The following is a 21,500-nucleotide window of genomic DNA, read 5'->3' as shown; positions in this document are numbered from 1 at the left end:
TTAGTGATGTGGAGCATTTTTTGTCTCCTAAAGCATCGTTATTTTAAACCATAATTACTTTTTTATTTCTTCCAATAATCAAACATACCAATAATTGTAAGTTTATTTTTTCAATTTTGTACTTTATTTTATGCCTGTTATATTTCTATTCTTCTAAGTTTGAAGCAATGTGTATGACTGACCATAATTCACTTCAACTCTGGATGAGATTATGCCCTTGAGAATGTCTTCAAAAAGAATAGAAGTTTGGAAGTGTCAGAAAATTTACCCAGAATAAAAATAAATTAAGTTACAAGAGAGACACCAGAAATAAGAAAATAGCAATGCTCAATAATGAGGGAAATATGCCTCTCAAAATAAAACTTAAGTGGAGCGAATTGTCTATGAGAAAAGCTGCCACCTCATGCCCATTGCCAAGGAAGTAGCCAAGGCTCACTTATTTGAATAAAATTACAATTAGTCATGATACTAAAGCAGAGATGCTTTTTATAAACAAGTTTGATAGCCTGATTTTTCCTGCTTCTGATTGGTATCTGGCTATGGTTCTATCCTTACAAAAATCTGTCCTTAGAGTGCCAAATTCAAAAATGATTTTCCCAACTTTTACTGCCATATTTTTGGAATTGCTCAAAATAGAACTGAATCATAATATTGAAAAAGAACCAACATGCAAAGATGGATGGGTATATGATGACGCCAGTCTTATGAGCTGAATTTGTCTCAAAATAGAGAAATCTCTCTTTAGTCCAAAACTTTTACTGAAGCACAGTACCACTTTTCTGAGTAGAATTTCTTTTCTCTATGTAATGCATTTGGAAATTGGGAATACTAAATACTTACTAGTTTTTTTACTCTTTGTCTTCCTCAAAAATTATCTTTTTTCCTAACTCCATTTTTCTATTGCTATGCCCAACATAGCTAATACTTGAGAATATATATTACACCCAGAATTTGTTCTAATCCTGCAATAGAGACCTAAAAATCTATCTTCTATGTTAAATGTGGACTTAAATAAGCTAATTTGGACACAGAGAAGACTATACATTAAAAAATATATATTTCTGATAAAGGTCATAGACTTCTAGGACTTTGGGGAGGGAGTCAGTAGCTATCTGAATGTTGAATTAAAATATAAAATATAGAGTATATACTCCATGTGTTGTGTGAGGCCTCCCAGGCACCATATTTCTTACCCCTTTGGCAGATGAGTCTGAAGATGCAAAATAACGAACGATGGAGAAATAATTCACAGTCAGTCAAAGTTTCATCCAAGTCAGCTTGCCTTATTCTATGGCTCTGTCTCTTCCATGTGCAGCCTCTATGCCATGTCTGTCTAACTCATCTCTTCTCATCAGCTCTTTATTGCTTCTCCTCTCTGACTTTTGCTGACCCTTTGCTACTTCCTCTCATCTCTCCCAGCCAGCACCTTTAATTCTTTCCCTAACCTGCCTATTCTAGATGTGGGTGGTCTGACCATCACCAGGAGAGATTAATATCTCAAAAGATGTTAGAAAAACAAGAAGTTGGGGGAAGGGATACCTTGCAGCTGAGGAGCTTGGTGATTCTAATGGCTTCTGTGGACAATAGGTTTGGGGGAAAGGTCTCATACCTTATTTATGCATCGCTGTCTTTTGATTTTTCTGAATCAATGTGTGACAAATTTGCAAATCTAGCCGGGTTTTCAAATTCAAACCATTGAAATACCATCCCTCTATCAGAGACTATAGGAATCATTGTAATCTACACAGTTATACAATCCTTCTAGTAAGCCTATAGGATCTAGTGATTCTTAAAACAGATCATATTATAACCTTAATTCTACGGAGAAAAAGCTAGAGTTCAGAAAGGCCCAAGTATAATCATCATTGTTGTTTTTGTTAGTCATTTAACTAGAAGGTTAATACAGCTGTTTAGGGCTGATTTTCAGAGAAAGCATACACTAAGAAATAGTTCCCTCCACTATTCTTTATCCCACTTGCTTTCTTGCCTGACCTTTCTTGGTTTCCATTTCTCAGTTAAGTTGCTGGTTCACTTGTCAAATGAAGATTCACTTTCATTTTTTTCAGGATTGACCTTGTAATGAATGGTGTGTCAAGAGTACTTTTAGTGTTAAATTATTGGTTTAGGTAGCTAGTGGTAATCATGTTAATTAGCAGATTGTATTTCTGTCAACCAATGAAGTAGTGGAGTCAGAATTCAAGTGTGAAAAATGTCCCATTTTTCTATTTTTTCTATTTTCTGAGTTCACCTAAAGACTGAGACTTCCTTTCATCTCTTCCATGTTGCTTCATCTGCTATTTTTCCACTTGAAAATTCTAGCAAACAAAGCAATAAGAAAAATTTTTGGAGGGTTGGGTTTTGGGGCCACACTTGGTGACCTTAAGGGGTTACTTCTGCTTAAGATCTCAGAAATCGCTCCTAACTTGGGGACCATATGGGACTCCAGGGATTGAATCATGGTTCATCCTAGGTCAGCCATTTGCAAGGCAAATGCCCAACTGCTATTCCACCACTCCGGGCCCAGCAATAAGAATATTTTAAAAACATGCTAAAAACATTATTGTGGATAAAATTCTAATTCAGTCACCAAAATAAATGGTTAACTTTTTCCTATACAACCAGTATAAAAGGAGTTGGTTTAAATGGGGATAATCCTTGTTTCTAGAGCTTTAAGGTAATAGTGTCTCAGACTCCAGGCCCTACATCACTGTTCATTTGGTTATTAAATGAGAGAGAATTTTCCCTGGCATCTACCCTTTCAATTTGATAGTATCTATGAGCACTGGTCTGCTTGAACCTACTCATTTTTCAAAGCAGAACTTGTGGTGCTTTTAAGAAATGCTTCTCAGAAAATATAATATCCTAAAGTAAAAATGTGGAGTTCTACCAGTAAATCTTTAAAATATATCTGTAGAATTTGGCCTAAAAGCGATTTTTACTGGCCCAATAAAAAGTACACCTAGAATTTATCTTCCTGTTAGGTCACCACCATTGGAAAGAAAGTATTAAATCCCTCTATAGGCCATTAATGTTAATTCTGGGTTATATCTTTAATTTAAGGTGTTGATTTTCTGGTTTTTGTATTCTTCTCAGACACTAAAGGATGCCAGTGACAATGCACGCAAGGATTTTCATCGTGAGGCTGAGCTACTGACCAACCTCCAGCATGAACACATTGTCAAGTTCTATGGTGTCTGTGTGGAGGGTGATCCCCTCATTATGGTCTTTGAGTACATGAAGCATGGAGATCTCAACAAATTCCTCAGGTACAGTATTGGAGAGAATACCAAGTGGGAGGTTGTCCTTCATTGTTCCAACAGCCTGAGGGAGAAGACAAGAATTTCTAGGAAGAGTGGAAAACTCTTCTGGAGCAGCCTGGCCTCATAGTACAGTATGGAGAAAGAAACTATGTTCAGAGCATTTATCTGTCAACTCATCCAACTAACTACATAATATAGTGCTAGTGATTTGACTGTTATATCTGTATTCACTGAGCATTTGTTACACTGTGAGATGATATGTGCATTTGAGATGGACTTCAGTGACTATGCAGGAGCCTGCCAAGTGTATAAGAGGACAGTCTTTAGGGCAAAAGGAAGAATAACTATGGTATCAGGGGTCAGGGTAAAAGGTTGTGTCAAAGTAGAGTCTTGAGTGATCACACAATAGAAGAAATGCAGGAAAAAAAAAAGAAAAGAAGCTAGAAAGAGTAAATTTCTAAAAATATCTCTTTGAACTTTATTCTGAAGACATTAAAAAAACAACCAAATAGGATAGAATAGGCCAGAAAATTCAATAAAAGGAATGTATTTAAAAATTAGAAATTAGGTCAAATATATCTAAGGGTACCATGAAAGATTCAGGGACTTTTGGCAAGTAGAATTGCTAGAGGGATAGTTAGGTGAGGTCTATGGGAATGTATAAAAGGGAAGAATTGAATTCAAATAGGATTTAGTTGACCTAGGATTGACCTCAGTGGGCTTATGGCTATGGTGGCATTTTACAAAATTGTCTCTCTGAGGTAATAGGTACCAGGTCTTAGAAGAAGTTGCAAGATAAAGCCAGTGAAAGATTTGTTAGTGTGGATAACATCTGGGGAATCAAAGTCATTTTCAAATTGTGAGGATGATTCCCCAAATTAAAGAGATCACATTAATGTCATCCATGAGATAATGTATCTAAGGAAACAGCTATGGGTTGTTGGTTTCTTAAAAAAAAGAGAGAGAGAAATATTGACTCTGCCAATTCTTAGTTGAGTGTTCTTGAATAATTCTTTATGTTAGTTGATTTTATAGATTGATCTTATAGATTGATCTTATAGAACGGGAATATCTGAATTAGAATAAATATAGAAATGTCTTGGCATTGGAGTTTTTAATGAACATGTCGCAGTGTTCAGTGAACTAAAGTTGCTAGTGATTATTTCTGTTAATAACCAGGAGACTCATTTGGAGAAATTACAAGTAGAGTTGAATTTTATTTGTTATCACTGATACCCACTATGGATAATGTTTCTCCTGTCCTTTAACTCTCAAGAGTGAGAATGATTGGATGATTCAGGCACCCTTAGCAAAGAAATCCAAAATGCTTTTAGCTCCATTAAGCTCCATTAAGCATAGACAAGAAAGTCACACTCTGAAGACCAGGAGCAGTTGTAAGGGCTGGGAATAATAGGCTCTTCCTTGTTCTGCAGCACTAATTTGTGTCCCTTGGGTGGATATCCCCTCACTTCCCTCAGAGTTCTGGAGGAATTAGCAACTCTAAGTGGCATCCATCATCTTCTCTGTTTTCCTTGGAATAGTATTTCCTCTTATCTTACAAATATTAGCAGATTCCTATGTGATATCTGGGTAGATAATAAATATAAGTTAGGAGATACTGCAAAGTGTTCAGGTTAGGTTAGTTACTGTTCCTTGCTGACCTCTGTTACCTCACATGTAAAACGAAGATAAATCATATATATCCATCTCAGAGACTAGTGCCAAGATGAGATATTGTCCCTATAACCTTTGTTGCTATATTTTCCTCTCTATTGTGGTTTAGGGATTTTTAGCTCCAGTGCTGTTACACATTTTGTGATATGACAAGATCTAGGCATTTCTATCCTCCTCCAATGTCTGCAGTTACCAAATGGTTCAGTCCTCGTAGCTTTTTTCAGGCTAGAAAATTCTGAACCATGCAGCTTAATAACTTACTCCTTTTACTAAGAAGACAGTGGAAGTAGAGAGCATATTGTATGGTATTTTGTATCATACAGATAATTTTTACCACACTTTGTCTCATAAAATTGCATATAATTTCATTAATTACTGAAATGGTCCTTATTAACTACTTTATCTACGAGTGTCTGGGTAAGAAATGCCAGGCAAAATTAGGAATTTATGGCCAATTCATAGTGTTCAGAGATAGTTTATTCTAATGCAATATCTGATTGCAATGAAGTTTTCCATGTAGGTTAAAGGAAAGAATGAAGGCAACTCTTAAACATTGTTTTGTCTCATCTAATCTAAAGAAAAGAAAAGAAATTGAATTTAGTTTAGGTCTAGTGCTCATAAGAGAAATATTTTCCCTACTCCTGTGGTTTAGGCTACTTTTCTAACTTAAAATGATCATGTCCAAAAGCTGGTCATAATAACCTGAAGATATTCACTTGGAAGTAAGTAAATACTTCTGTGATATTACTCTGTGTGTGTTTGAGAGAGTTAGAGAGAGAGAGAGAGATCATTTTACTTTCATATCATGCTTTTTTCTTTAACTACATATTTTTCTTGCCTTTCAGAAAGTATAGTTGCTGATTCTCCCTTGACATATTGCAAAGGGCCATGGAGCAATCTTTTGACTCTGCATCACACCTCTTGACCAATTGCAAAACCATATTAACCCTAGGAACAAGATATTTTTCTTGCCAAGTATTAGATTCTCAGGCACATTAATGTGTGGTAAACTGCAATCAGTTCTCTCTGTAAGGGAATCCAAATAATAGTCACAAAAATGCCCCAACTGTTGACACTACCATTGGCATTGCTCATAAAAACAGATGTCTACCATTATATCCTTGCCCTTTGCATTCATTCAGAAGTCATATATTGAAAGAAGCATGGTCAGGGTCTTGTTTAAAAGTCAGTAAAAATATAATTCTCACTTTGAAGAAAATCGTAGTTTTTACTCAGAATATCTTAAGAATTCCCTTCAAATTACGCAAAGATAAGACAATAGACAAGGTTTTTACAAAACAACAGTGACTAATATGTAGTTTATTGGCATTTTAAAGAAGGTTTCAATTTGCAGAAATCTAAACTGTTATTATCATCTAAACTGTTATGTCAATTTACAGTTGAAGAAATAAACCATACCTCCCAAAGCTGGTCCCCTTTTAAAATACTTTTCCTAGGCTTAAAAGAAACCTGGGATTGTTGTTTCTCTCAAGAATTTGTTTAGAGGGGCACAGAGTGACAGCACAGTGGGTAAGGCATTTGCCTTGCACGCAACTGACCAGGGTTCAATCCCCAGCATCCCATATGGTTCCCTTAGCCTGCTAGGAGTGATTTCTGTGTGAAGAGCCTGAGGAATAACCCTTGAGCGCCACCAGGTGTGATCAGAAAAAAAAAAGAAAGAAAGGAAAGAAAAATTCTACTGCTACCTTCCAAATCAGCTGTTTCTTTCATTAACTGCATTAAATCTATAAAAAAAATTTCTCCTTACTTAAGTCAGGAGATTTATATTTTCTGAATATTTCTGAATTTGTTCAAGTTTTCTTGTCCTCATTTTAAGATCACAGTAAGAAAGAGCTTTGTCTCTCCTATGAGTAAAATCATTCACACATTTTTCTTCCCTTAATCAGTGCAATATTTCCACCATCAATGACCCAATTTTCCTCCTTTCCCAACCCCTGCCATTATTCAGGACAAGCATTCTATTTCTCTCACTCACTACCATTGTCATGATAGTTGTCTCTGTAGTTATTTCTCTAAGTGCACTCACACCACTCTTTGTGGTAAGCTTCATACCATGGGCTGGTCCTTCCAGCCCTCATTTCTATTGCCTTTGAGTATTATTATAATAATGTCATTTATTTTTCTTAAATCCTTTAGATGAGACTATTCTGTGCCTTTCTCTCTCCTTCTGACTTATTTCACTCAGCATAATAGTTTCCATGTCCATCCATGTATAGGAAAATTTCATGACTTCATTTTTCCTGACAGCTGCATAGTAATCCATTGTGTATTTGTACCACAGTTTCTTTAGCTACTCATCTGTTTTCAGGCATATGGTTGTTTCCAGATCCTGGCTATTGTAAATAGTGCTGCAATGAATATAGGTATGCAGAAGGTATTTTTGTATTGTGTTTTTGTGTTCCTAGGATATAGTGGTATGGATGGACCATATGGGAGCTCAATTTCCAGTTTTTTGAGAAATCTCCTTATTGTTTTCCATAAAGGCTGGACTAGATGGCATTTAATTTAAATTATTGAAATTTTGATTCATTAATTTCTGCTCTAGGTTTAATTATTTCTTTCTGTCTGCTTAATTTTGGTTCATTTTTCTGGCCATTTTTTAATTTTATCAAATGTACTAAGACTCAGAGGGAAACAGGTAGTTATTCCAAACAATAGCTGCATCCAATATATTGCACCCAATATATGATTCTGAGACCACACCAGGTAGTGCTCAGGGATTATTCATTACTCTGCACTCAGGAATCACTCCTGCCAATCTCAGTGAACATACAATATGCTGGGGATTGGACCTGGAGCTGGCAAAGTGGCCACATGCACTGCAGACACCCTCCCACTGTGCTATCACTCCAGCCCTAACATCCAATATTTTGAGCTTTAAGTAGTAATTGTGCTCGTCCATGCTTATCAGTCTTTTCCATACTTTTAGAATGATAATGAGTAATAAAGGTAGTCAATCTCAGAGTTAGAAAAAAGGAAATTTCATCCAAAATTAGAAGTGAAAGAAACTCTTTTGTGTGGAGGAACTTAGTATAAGAATAAATATGACTTGTTTTATGTTTTTATTTATATAGAGACTGGGTTTTTCTGCTACCTTGTCCAGTGGTAGAGATGCTACAGAGAATCTTGGTTTAGGTCTTTTGGGTTACTGTTGATCATTTGCTTCATTTATTGACTATTATCTCATAGGCTCTGGTGAACTAAGTTCAGGGAAGAATTTATAGTCTTGGGAAATTTCTTACATTGTTTCCTAAGAAAGAGTCCAAGATTTTCAGGAATGAGACAGTTATAATTAACTTGCTAACACAAGGAATGAGGAATGAGGAATATGACACTTCTGCTTTCAGAAGGAATCTCAAATGATCACCCACCATAATATCTCTTTGTTGTTTTAGATAAACAGGATATTGGGGACTGGGAGTGTTGAAAGGGTTCCCAACTTAAAAAGTTGAAAGGCCAATTGATGAACATCAGCTCAGAAAGAACTGGTAACAGTACAATTGAAAACCATGTAGCTAGATTCTGGTTGTAATAGTGTATATGTCAGTGCTATAGAGAACCAGTAGATAAGTGATTGTAGTGGTTTTGTTGAGACATTTTATGGTCTTCTTGAGCCTTTCTTTCTCTGTCATTTTTAATATTTTTACAGTCTGTGGTTCCACAGATAGGGTCATTTACTTTACAATTTATTTAAAATACTCTGCATATGCTTCTGAATGCCCTGTAATGGGCCTTCCTTCATCATCTTTGGAGGTAGATACATCTTGGCCCCAGCAATGGGCACCTTTACTCATTGTCCTGTGCTTCTGTCCCAGATCTTCAGGAGCAAAGTCACTAACAAGTTATAGTTATATGGGCTGCAGGTACTACAGAAGTTTGATGATACCCTGAAGCTGAACAAATTCTTCCCTGGAATTCAAAAGTTCTCATATTGCTGGCAAAAAACTAGAGCATATATAGAAGAAAAGGATGATAGCAAAAACCATTTCCCCTACAGCATATAGAAAAAAATCTGCCCTTAACAAAACAATTGTACGGTCATTCTAAAGTACCCTCCTATGTGGTTTAGAATTAGAAGTGGGGACAGTAAGGATGAGGTAGATAAGCAAAAGGCAATATCCAGGCTAAGTATGCCCCAAGATCTGGCTAAATTGTGCTTAAGGGATATAGTGCTCACTTAGAAACCATAGTGTCAGAAGTGTCATATGGAATGATAATTCTTATATGTGGTATTTAGGATAATTGCATAAATAAATGCAATGGTTTAAATGGGAATTGTCTAGAACACTCTTGGTCCAGAATATAATGAGGAGAAAGAAAGAGATTGAGTAGAGAAGAAGAAACATAGTAATGAATGAATGGAAGATAGGGACCAAGAGGTCTCCGGTACATTGGTGGCATTAAAAAATGACAGAACTGAATATCCAAGCCAAAGTCAAAAACAATGAAATCATAAGACCCAAACTTTACCAATCAAAACTTTAAAATGGACCAGTTATACTGGCATGCTTGGCAGTGGTGTGGGTGGTGGCATGGAATACACTGGGTATATTAATGGAGGAAAGTTGATACTGGCAGTGGGATTAGCTCAGAAAATTTGTATGATTGTAACTCAACTATGAAGGACTTTGTAAATCACATGGTTTCAATAAAATATTAAAAAAAGAAAACAGACAAAGAACAAGTAGAATAGGGAAAGACAGGAGTGTTGGCTCTAGTCCTTGGAGGACAGGGAAATATGAGGCAAGGATTTTGCCTGCTGCTATGTTATAATAACTAGTCTCTTTAGGAAAGCCAAATCTCCTCCCACATTTTGCTTTTGGGTTATTTTTTATAATTACTTTAAAAATAAGCTATAAATACCAACAGCTTCTCAAAGCCAAAGCTTTAGACACTGTAGTATAGACCTGAATTCCTTAAATGTAAGCATATCTGTGTATTTAGGTAGAACAATGAAAGTCCATTGGGCCCTGGGAACTCTAGAACATTGGAAAAAAAAAGCTTCCATGCTCTCTGCACTTTTGAGGTAAAGTGTGTGTAAAGCATCTTTGAAACTTCTTTGTCTAACTCTGACAATAGTTTGGTATCACTGGGCTCAGATTCCAGCATGAACTTCTGCTTTTCATGTCTTTTCAGGGCACATGGACCTGATGCTGTACTTATGGCTGAGGGTAACCCACCAACAGAGCTGACCCAGTCTCAGATGCTGCACATTGCTCAGCAGATTGCTGCAGGCATGGTCTACCTGGCATCCCAGCACTTTGTGCACCGAGACCTGGCCACCCGGAACTGCCTGGTTGGTGAGAACCTCCTGGTGAAAATTGGGGACTTTGGTATGTCCCGGGATGTGTACAGCACTGACTACTACAGGGTGAGTAACTGTGCCATCAGCATATCCAAGATCCCTGATTTTTTTTTTGGTCTTATTCTACCAGAATTGAAGTAACAAAGCATCGTGTATTAAGTGACTTGAACAGAACTTAATTTACTCACAAGTTGTGCAGTCTAGAAGTTCAAAATGGGCAGGTCTTACTTATTCCAAGGGATTCTTTTTTGGCTCACAAAAAGAATCTTCTCTGAATTCTCATCTGTTCTTTTACTATGTACTAGTTTTCCTAATGTGTCTCAGTGTAAATTAAGTTTTCTTAGGGCTAGGGAATAGCTTTTATTTGTTTTTTTGGTTTTTTTTGGGGGGGGCCACACCCGTTTGATGCTCAGGGAGGTTACTCCTGGCTAAGCGCTCAGAAATTGCCCCTGGCTTGGGGGGACCGTATGGGACGCCAGGGATTGAACTGTGGTCCTTCCTTGGCTAGCGAGTGCAAGGCAGGCACCTTACCTCTAGCGCCACCTCGCCGGCCCCTCAATAGCTATTTAAATAGGAAATATAGGAAATATCAGAGCACATACCTCCCACATGCAAGGTACATGCAACCCCCAGAACGGTATGGGCCCTGAGCACCACCAAGTGTGGCATGGTGGTTTCTCATTTGGCCAAGATCAGTGAGTAAAGTCTCTGTGAATTGTATATCACATTTAACTTTCTCTCAGTGAAATTTTTTAGCATGAAAATTCTGCCAGGAAAATATGGAGGATGGAAATGGAAGGGGAATTCCTAGTAAATAATTTTAAATAATTTTGGAGGTTTGAATTTTATTTATGAAAATTATATCTGGGGACTTTGAGGTTCAATCTCAGATTAGCATGCTCATATAAATAGCTAGACTTTAAAAAATTCTACTGAGAATCATCTTGGTTGACAATGATGTCACTGGTGACTATCTTGGTGAGGTGTAATAGGCTGTGTTCTGTTGCACATGAAAGTTTAAGTCAGCCTGCATGTGTTCCACTATTAGAAGTAGTGATGGCTATTTTTAAAGGAAATCATTAAAATATATAAAATTTTTAGAATTTGGCCCAATGACATTATATTTGTAACTCAAGAATTTAAAACTTGGATATGAGAGAAAAGAACTGTTTGGAAACTAGTAGTATAATAGTCTAAAATAAAACTTTGGGTTGATGTTGGTCAACCTCAGTCTGTTTTTGTTATGTGTTAAATGTTTTCTGAAAAGATAGGAAGGACATAGAAAAATAAAAACACAGAAAAGATATAGAAAAAAATAAATGTGCTGTATGAATTCGGTCTAAGTGAAATTTATAATTGGGTAATGCAAGAAAAGAAATGTTGGTTTTACCTTGTTTTCTCTCCTTTTTTTTTTTTCCTTTGGTTTTTGGGTCACACCCAGCAGCACTTAGGGCTTACTCCTGGCTCTATGCTCATGCTCAGAAATCGCTCCTGGCAGGCTCGTGAGACCATCTGAGAACCAACATCCTTCTGCATACAAGGCAAACTCCTTACCTCATGCTATCTCTCCTGCCCCTTGTTTTCTCTTTTTTATATATTTTTATGAGGATCCTTCTCAGTTTGTTTTTCATACTTTTCTCAATTTAGAGAAATCAGTGTTTTATTATAATTAGTCTGAAAAATCATATAGACTATTTTCCAATATAATCTGTAGATTGTGAGTTTTTTCTTTCAATAGTTTGGTTAGTAATTATTCACATTTTCTATTATAAGACAAAATTAGATGAGCAAATTTAAGGTTTTCAGATATTTATTTGTAGAAAGCATGGGACTTCAGGTGTTCAAAATATAGCTTTAGAGAATAGCTCAAAAGGCAAGGGTGCATAATATGCATGCTGGAGGAATTCATTCAGTACCTGTAACACATCATATCCTGAAATTTTGAGAATATCACTGGAGCACTAACATGTGTGATTCCCAATCAAACAAACATGAAGCTTTTTAGTACTTGTACTGGGTAGGATAACACAGTTATTCAGATATCTAAAATACAGAGAAGTTTTAATCTACTGATATATATATATATACATATATATATATATATATATATCCAAATAGTTTTTATCACTTGACTAACAAGTGAAGGATGTGGGCTATCTCATCTCAGGAGAAAAACAACAACACATGGATGAGTTCCTAAAAAGTAAATTTATAATTTTGTGGATAGATTAAGGGCAATATAACAGAAGCAACTTCTTTATATCTATAAATTAATAAAGATTTCTGAGATTCTGATATAAATTAAGTACTTAATAAGTGTGTTAAAACTATTATTATCCAAATCAATAAAGTTATATTTTCAATGTCAGAAAAATCCTGTCAGAACCCATTATTCTCTCCTACTATTGTTAGAAAAATTCAAAATAGAGTTCACCAATAAGAAAAATTATCAATTAATCTAAGCAAATTTTTGGAGTAGAACTCTCTCCAAAAACATGTGCAAATAGTCAATCTCAATGCATAAGTCATTAGGAAAATGCTAAGTCAAAAAATAATGAGATACAAATACGTTTTGTAGGATAACTATAGCAAAAAGATAGAATAACAAGTGAAAACAGAGATATAAAGAAACAAATAGGAACATTCATAAATTGGTAAAAGCTAAAATGTAACAAGGTAATGCTGCTTTGGAAAACAGTTTGATAGTTTTCAAGACAGAGTTATCATGTAAGTCACATATTTCACTTATAGGTATGTATCTAAGTAAATTGATATGTTCATTAAAAACTATGTACACAGACACTCATAACAGCATTATATAAGAAATAAAAAGTGAGTGAGATTATCTGGAGTTTGTTTCTGTCTCCTGACTTACTCTAATATGATACCTTCTAGTTCTAAGTTGTAGCAAAATGCAAGGTTTCATCTTTTCTTGCAGCTAGGTAGTGTGTGTGTGTGTGTGTGTGTGTGTGTGTGTGTGTGTGTGTGTGTGTGTGTGTGTACTGTGTGAATCCACTAACTGTCAGCGGATATCTGTTCCTACTTGGCTGCCAATATAGTGAAATTTGGAGGTGTCACATGGCTGCATATAAGCCATACACTAGAGTAACTCCAGGATATGCTTGATCAGTTTACATGTTGGCAACTATGGGATGTGGGAGTGGCTGATATAAATTTCAGCAGTTGGAAGAGGGGAGGCTTTCCACCCTCTCTATGAGAATAACCCAGAGTTTTCAATCTGATAATCTAGGTACCTGAAATTTTCACTGGTTTGGCATCTCTGTGAAAATTAATCCTGAAGAAGTGAAGTTGGATCATTGACATAATGAGGTGTGGTTGTGGCTCCTGGTCTCTAGGCTTCTGAAAGATAGGGACTCATCCCATTTTACTCCTGAGTTTTCTTCCATCATACTATACATTTTAGTGATTTTCCTTGCATCCCTTCAGATATTAGGTGTGAATATCTGAAGTTGGTCCAATGAGTTTGGGATATGGGTGTACTTGGGGCTTAGGCAGTAGAGGGGAAATGGAAGGATACTGCAATGGACTTGACATTGCATGTAATTTTTTTTCACATTACTTATTCACTTATTTGGCTCCTCTTATAAATAGCACTAACATTCTTTCTATACAGTGTGTCTCCATATCATCTGTCATAGAATCAGAGGAATGGGTATTCTGTGTATTTTAATAAAACATTCTCTTTTATTTCTTCTACAACCTCCATCAAACTATTAGGTGTGGGACTGCCATAGATACTATGACCTATTCTCCAAATATTAACTCTCGTTTTTGTCATAGTAATGAGGGACCAGTTTTGTGTTATTCATGGTTATTTTAAGTGGAAGAATAGTGATTGGACTTGAGTCGACAGTGTAACATACCCTTTATCAACATTTGGGCAAGACCCAATCTTCTAGACATCCAGAGTTGTCCCCAGTAAACCAGTCTGAAGTAGGTATGCCACAAGGTTTAAGGAAAATAAGAGAGAAAAGGATTAAATCATACTACAGTGAGTAGGGTACTTACCTTGCATGCAGCTGACCTGAGTTTAATGTTGGGCATTTTATATGGTCCCTTATACTTCTAGGAGTAATTCCTGAATGCAGAGCCAGGAATAACCCTGAGCATTGATCTGTATATCTCAAAAAAAAAAAAAGAAAAAGAAGAAAGAAAGAAAAGAAAGAGAAAGAAAGAAAGAAAGAAAGAAAAAGAAAGAAAGAAAGAAAGAAAGAAAGAAAGAAGAAAAGAAAGAAAGAAGAAAGAAAGAAAGAAAGAAAGAAAGAAGAAGAAAGAAGAAAGAAAGAAAGAAAGAAAGAAAGAAAGAAAGAAAGAAAGAAAGAAAAGAAGAAAAGAAAGAAAGAAAGAAAGAAAGAAAGAAAAAGAAAGAAAGAAAGAAAGAAAGAAAGAAAGAAAGAAAGAAAGAAAGAAAGAAAGAAAGAAAGAAAGAAAGAAAGAAAGAGAAAGAAGAGAAAACCTTTTGGGTTACAAGGTTCACAGTCTCTCTCTCTCTCTCTCTCTCTCTCTCTATATATATATATATATATATATATATACATATATATGTCAAAGTGTAGCTCAGAGTATTAAGGGAGTTAAGCATTTGACTAGTAATGCTTCTCTTTTCACTTCTGATGATTATATATACTCTTTGTTTAGAATCAATAATCATCAGAAGTGAAAGAGAAGCATTACTAGTCAAATGCTCAACTCTCTTAATACTCTGAGCTACACTTTAACATATCTGTGGGCCCTAGACATACAAAATGTCTTTATACTGAGCTTTCTCAAAAAAATTTTAGTCAGGAGAAGGGGCAGAGATAAAGCAGTTCCTGGCCAGGAGCAGCATTTAACCGTAAATGCTAAATGCACCAGACTTTTGGGTTGAAAGTTTTCATAAATTGCTCATTCTTGTCTGTTTATCTATCTATCTATCTATCTATCTATCTATCTATCTATCTATCTATCTATCTATCTATCTATCTATCTTAACCTTACATCTGTAACAATCATTTTCTGTCCCTAGCGCTTGCAAGCAGTCTTTTACAGTGGTCATAGTTCTATGAAGTCTCTCACAGGAGGGGCCAGTGGCAGCTGTTCTTCCATCTTGGGAAAGATGCAACCCCAGGAAATGGCTGCCTCCAGGCTTCCACCCTGTTGCAGCTGAGCTAATTATATCTTTCCAATGAAGGGAGAAAGCAAAAGCACTACATTTGCATTGAAACCAACCCTATACGCTGGGTCTCCAAAATTGCTCTAGCATTTATGTTCTCTGAATTGTTTTAATTAGCTGCTTTGCAATACTAGTCTCTTATTTTGTGTTTATTTCTTCTCTCTACTGGCAAAAATTGACATTTAGAAAACATCTGAACTAGATTTCTGTCACATTTTGCTTGTCAGAGACATATCAGCTCATCCTTCTTGATTATTACTATGCCACAATGGACACTGAACACATTGAGATGTGTGCACTTTGGTGATTTTCCCTGTTTTGGGTTCAATGTGTCCTTAAAGTGAATGTGATCTACTGGTAGAGAATTCTAAATATGTGAAATTCAAGCTTTTAAGTCTTGTTCTCTCTTGGGAAAACTTTATTAGTGGGAGTAGGCATGAGTAAATTCTATCCTTTAAATTATCTTCCCCTGAAGAAGAAGAAAGGAAATTGAATATGCACATTGGTTTATGTGGAAATTTAAATTAGCAAAAGACTAAAGCTTAAGTAAGCAACAGTTCTTGGTCAAAATCATAAAGTATTAAATTGATATCAACTATAAAATCCAAGAAATAATCTTTAGCTCTTCAATACTGGTTTTACTGCTAAGAGAAAAGAAAATAGTTTGTACCAAAATCATCTGATAAAGAACTAGAAAAAAAGAAAAAAATCGAAAGGCTGGAAAAATTGTATAGTGAATGGATGAAGCACACATCTTACATTCAGTGTACTGGGGTTCAGTTCCTGGATCTACAGTTGGCTCCCTGAGCACGACCAAGAATTATCTCACTGCAGCACCTGTATTAAATACAGAGCACTACTGAGTAGAAAACGAACAAAAGGAAAGAAAGAAAGGAAGGAAGAAAGAAAGAAAAAGAAAGAAAGAAGAAAAAAGGAAGAAATGAAGAAAAAGAGAAAGAAAGAGAGAGAAGAAAGAAAGAAAGAAAGAAAGAAAGAAAGAAAGAAGAAAGAAAGAAATATAAAAAGAAAGAAAAAAAAGAAAGAAAGAAAGAAAGAAAGAAAGAAAGAAAAAACGAAAGAAAGAAAGAAGAAAGAAAGAAAGGAAGAGAAAGAAGAAAGAAAGGAAGGAAGAAGAAAGAAAGAAAGAAAGAAAGAAAGAAAGAAAGAAGAAGAAGAAAGAAAGAAAGAAGAAAGAAAGAAAGAAAGAAAGAAAGAAAGAAAGAAAGAAAGAAAGAAAGAAAGAAAGAAGAAAAGAGAAAGAAAGAAAGAAAGAAAATGAAGAAAGAAAGAAAGAAAATGAAGAAAGAAAGAAAGAAAGAAAGAAAGAAAATGAGAAAGAAAGAAAGAAAGAAAGAAAAAGAAAGAGAGAGAGAGAGAAAGAAAGAAAGAAAGAAAGAAAGAAAGAAAGAAAGAAAGAAAGAAAGAAAGAAAGAAAGAAAGAAAGAAAGAAAATGAAGAAAGAAAAAGAAAGAAAGAAAGTGAAGAAAGAAAGAAAGAGAAAGAAGAAAGAAAAAGAGAAAGGAAGGAAGGAAGGAAGAAGAAAGAAAAAGGAAGAAAGAAGAAAGGAAGGAAGAAAGAAAAAGATGAAATAAAGGAAAAGGAACAATGAAATGAAAGAGAAATAAAGAAATACATAAAGAGAAATATATAAAGAGATAAAGAGAGATAGCCTAATTTTAGCAACTTTTCACTTACCCAGTCCCGGATTAAAAGGAGTGATGATCTAAAGAATAAAGTTCTGAGCCCTAGAAGAGATTAATTTAGTTAACTTAAAAGCTATCAGGAACATAAAAAATAATATAGATTTAAATTTAATATCATAGTCTTAGAAAATCTGTTTACATTTTAAGGATTTTTTAAAATTAAAACTTTATTTTAGGCATCAAAGTTTATATTCCTACTAAAGGTAGATATTCATATATAAAAATCACAGCAACACACCTTCCACCATATTATCTGCTTCCCTCCACCATTGTCCAGTGTTGACAACCCAATCTTTGCCACTATTCTCTCACTACCCCTGCCCTCACATGATAAACGTTTGAATGAAGATAAGCTCTCAGTTTTTGCTACTTTTGAGCATCTGTTATTCCCCTACTATGTTTCTTTATATCTTAAAGAATATTTTATGTGATGTGAATATTTACAAAAAGATTGTAGAGGAAGGGAGGAGGGAAGGAAGGAAGGAGAAAACGAAGAAATGAAGGAACAAAAGAAAGAATAGCTTGTGATTTGGTTAATTGACTTAATAGGAAAATCAATTACTTATTAATTAGTAGAGGAAATAGATAATAGGTAGCTTATAGAGTTAAATTATTTTAAAACTGTGTTTAATGTGTAAAATAAAATATCAATTTTATACAACAATCTTTCTCTGAAGAGCAACATTACATCTCTGGTGAATGCCTTTTAATTTTTAAAAGAAAGTTTCACTTTTATATACCTCCCTAAACTTTCTCCAAGCAAGTAATTACTTCCAAATCTGTAATTCCTCAACATTTCCAGTTAAATGTTATGATAGTATAAAACACATGTTCTTAAGAAAAGTCACCATAAATCTATATTTTCTTACTAGTGAAGGCAAGTGGAGACACGTAGAATCTCTGATTCTACAAAGAAGGCAGAATACAGCACATATTAGTAGGTCCTCAATATTATTGATCAAGAAAGGTCATTTTGAGTATTTATTTTTAGTTTTGTAGATGAGAAAGATCTTCCAAGTTTTCAGATGTTCCTGACTCTTAGGAGATCAAAAGCTAAATCTAGAGAGAAGATTATCATTACCTTAGAAAAAAATTTTTGTTGTCAGCCTAGAGATAAATACTAGTTACTTTTAAGATGTAGAGTAAAATATTACTTTTTGTACTTTTTCTAGAATCTTAAGGGCCCAGGACAGTTTACTAAGAAGCGACAGAATTCTTTCCTAAATGAAAGTTGTTCTCAATGGCCTTGTTTACATCTATAATTTTCAATTTTCTCCCTTAGTGTATAATGCCAAGGTTCTTGCCTTTTTACATAAGTGAATATAGATTTTTCTGTGTGGGCTCTCTTTATTAAAGTAGTCCCAGAATCCTAAAAGATTGTTTATTTTATGGTATCATCTTCAACTTATGCTTCATGTAGCACTTGGAGAGAGCACAGTTAGATGAAGCTGTCTGCCAGGAAAAAATCAAGACATTAACCGTTTATCTATGTTTTAGATTTTACCAGAGTTTTAGCCAATCATTCATTTGTGCATTCAAACATTTATTCATTTTTGTTTATTAAATACACATTTGTGAAGTTGCTTCTGTGTGTTAGATATTAAAGAAATATATGTTTTTGTCTTTTTGCTTGTTTGTTTGGGGGCCATATGTGGCTGTGCTCAGGAATTACTACTGTACTACTGACTCTTGCCCATGGGTCATTCCTAGAGGTGCTCAGAGAACCATGTGAGATGCAGAAGATGGAATCCAGATCAGTAGAATGCAGGACAAATGTCTTGCCTGGTGTGCTATCACTCCAGTCCCCGAAACACAGATTTAAAAAAAAAAGGCATAAAAATGACTTAGCAGCTTGCAGACATTTTAATATAATGTGATAAATATACTAATGAGGAGATATGTATACTGGGAATCCTAAATAGGAAGCTTCCTGCCTACTACTTTGGGAAATCAGAGTAGGGTTCACAAAGTCATGACATTTGAGTTGGTATTTAAGATATGAACACTAAATTGTTCTATCAGCAAGAAGGCCCTGGGCCAGGAGAAGAGGAAGGCATTCCTGGCACAGGAAGTGGCATATGAAAAGAGATGGCAGTATAAATAGCATGATGTGTGGCCAAGAAATGAGGACTCTTTTGCATGCATCTGAGGCCAACAAAGTAAGCTATTTAGGCTACTATCAAATTTTTCAGTGAACATTTGCCATGCCAAAGACTTTTGACTTGGTTCTTTTGGCAGTAGGAGTTTACTAAGGAATTTTACCAAGATATCAATATGTCATCTGCAATCTTTCATTTATGAAAATAGATCTACAAAACTGATCTTTAAATCTCACTTTCAAACATATTTGATTGGTCTAGAAGAGCATCTCCAGAATGAGAGCCAATGGCTGTCAGTGGGTGTTTGTCAATTAAATAAATCCATGCCATTAAAATAGACCATATTTCTTTCAGGAAAACTCTTTTAATCTTTAATTGACTGCCTAGCTCTGTAAGCTTTAAAAAATATTTTAGAAAGTATTCGAATGAAACATGTTTACCTGAACTTCCATTTTCTAGGGTCTCTGTTCCCAATCCATTTTCCAAGTAGGAAGACTATTAATAAGATTAAATTGACCCTGGTCACTCTCACTCATCTGAGTGGGTTCTTTCTTACTGATACTATAAGCCAATTTACATAGAATTACTGCATGTGGAAATTAGTATCTTTTTGTACACTGAGAATGAAAGTGGGACATAGCTTATTGACTTGTATGGACCAGGAGGTCTGATAAATCTACAGTTCTTCATCTACATTCAACTCTCTCATTTTTTAAAATCATAAGAATTGTGACATTACATACCTATTACCTATTCAGGCCAGGATAGTTTTAAGAAATAAAGCTGCCAAAAAAGTATAAACAACAGCATCAGACTTATTCTTCATAGTACAGGTTCAGATTTTTTTTTCCCCTGACTTTATGATTATATCAGTCATGATTGCTGAAGATAGCAGTTTGCTCCTGGCTATAGACCAACCTAGGAAGAAAGTGACTTGTCTCATAATATAAGAAGTTACAAGTGGAAAATTTCTTACTTGAGAAAGCCTTTCAAATGTAAAAACTGTGGGGTCGGTACTCTATTTCATATCTACAAAATAATTTTTGAAGTTTAAAACATTATGCAATAAAAGCATGAAGGAGGTGAGATGGGCACAAGAAACATAAGGTCCCGCAACCTTGCCAGGAGTAACTTCTAACGTGTGAGTCTGAAATAATCCCTGATATGGGCTGGAACAGTGGAACAAGCGGTAGGTCCTCCCTTACACGCATTAACCTAGGATGGGCTGCAGTTTGATCCACCGGCGTCCTATATGGTCCCCCAAGCCAGGAGCGATTTCTGAGCACATAGCCAGGAGTAACCCCTGAGCGTCACCGAGTGTGGCCCCAAAAAACAACAACAAAATAATCTCTCATTATAACTGGGTGTGGCCTAAAAACAAACAAAAAATGCTATTATGTAAAGTAGAATCAAATGTCTTGGAGATAAACAAAAATTATATGTGTTATACTCATATACATGCATAGCTTCTGTTCTTTATTTGTTTTGAGTAGCTTCCCTTAAAAATTGTTGATAACAATAAATTCAATACAGACATAAAAATTAAAATAAGTGGAAAATTTTCAGTAAGAAATCTTTCTTTCTTATATGTGTTATTTTCTCTTGGACATCTTGGACGATTTGATTATAATGTATATAATGTATCTTATAAAGTTATGTTTATGTTTCTTGCATTTGAGTTTATTGAATTTTTTGTATTTGGGAATTTTTAATTTTCAACAATTTAAAATCCCTCTCTCTATTATTTTTCAAATATCTCTTTTCTACTAAGGACTTCAATTCTACTTTAAAGTTATCTTGTTTCTCAATTAGCTCTTTTTATTATTGAATATTTTATGTTTTATTTTGTTTATAACTATTTTCAGATTTTATAATCTTTTCTTCTAAAGTGTTTAATGTCCCATATTTGGCATATTTATCTTCTCACATAGTTTTATTCCTAGAAGTTTGACATGGGCTTTTTCTACTGGCATCTATGACAATTAATGATTTTTTTAAAAATATATTAAGTGTACATAAAATGAATCTTTTAATATAGTTGCCTTTAATTCTAATGCATGTAAGTTATGTGTGAATTTCTATTCATTGATTTTTCACTTTAACATGAGCTACATATTTCTCTTTTTTATGTCTGATAATGTTATATTGGGTTCAAGACATTGTGAATTTTATCTTGTTGAATGTTGGCTAATTTTTATATTTCTATAACAAATCTTGAATTTTGATCTGATATATATTATATTGACTGAAAAGAAATTTAATCCC

The 21,500-nt window shown here is 34.9% G+C and overlaps 1 protein-coding gene across 1 annotated transcript in view; it reads left to right on the top strand.

Moving 5' to 3' along the window:
• The window catches only part of NTRK2 (neurotrophic receptor tyrosine kinase 2), a 380,358-nt gene that overhangs the window by 284,891 nt on the left and 73,967 nt on the right, over nucleotides 1–21,500 (top strand). The window contains exons 13-14 of the mRNA XM_049770641.1: nucleotides 3,094–3,266; nucleotides 10,092–10,326. Coding sequence (XP_049626598.1) covers nucleotides 3,094–3,266; nucleotides 10,092–10,326 — 408 coding nt within the window. The remainder of the gene's footprint in view (nucleotides 1–3,093; nucleotides 3,267–10,091; nucleotides 10,327–21,500) is intronic.

This window comes from Suncus etruscus, chromosome 3 (assembly GCF_024139225.1).
Source record: "Suncus etruscus isolate mSunEtr1 chromosome 3, mSunEtr1.pri.cur, whole genome shotgun sequence".
In the NCBI taxonomy this organism is placed as follows: domain Eukaryota; kingdom Metazoa; phylum Chordata; class Mammalia; order Eulipotyphla; family Soricidae; genus Suncus; species Suncus etruscus.
Note: the sequence above shows the minus strand (reverse complement) of the source record. Positions and strands in the feature narration are given on the sequence as shown.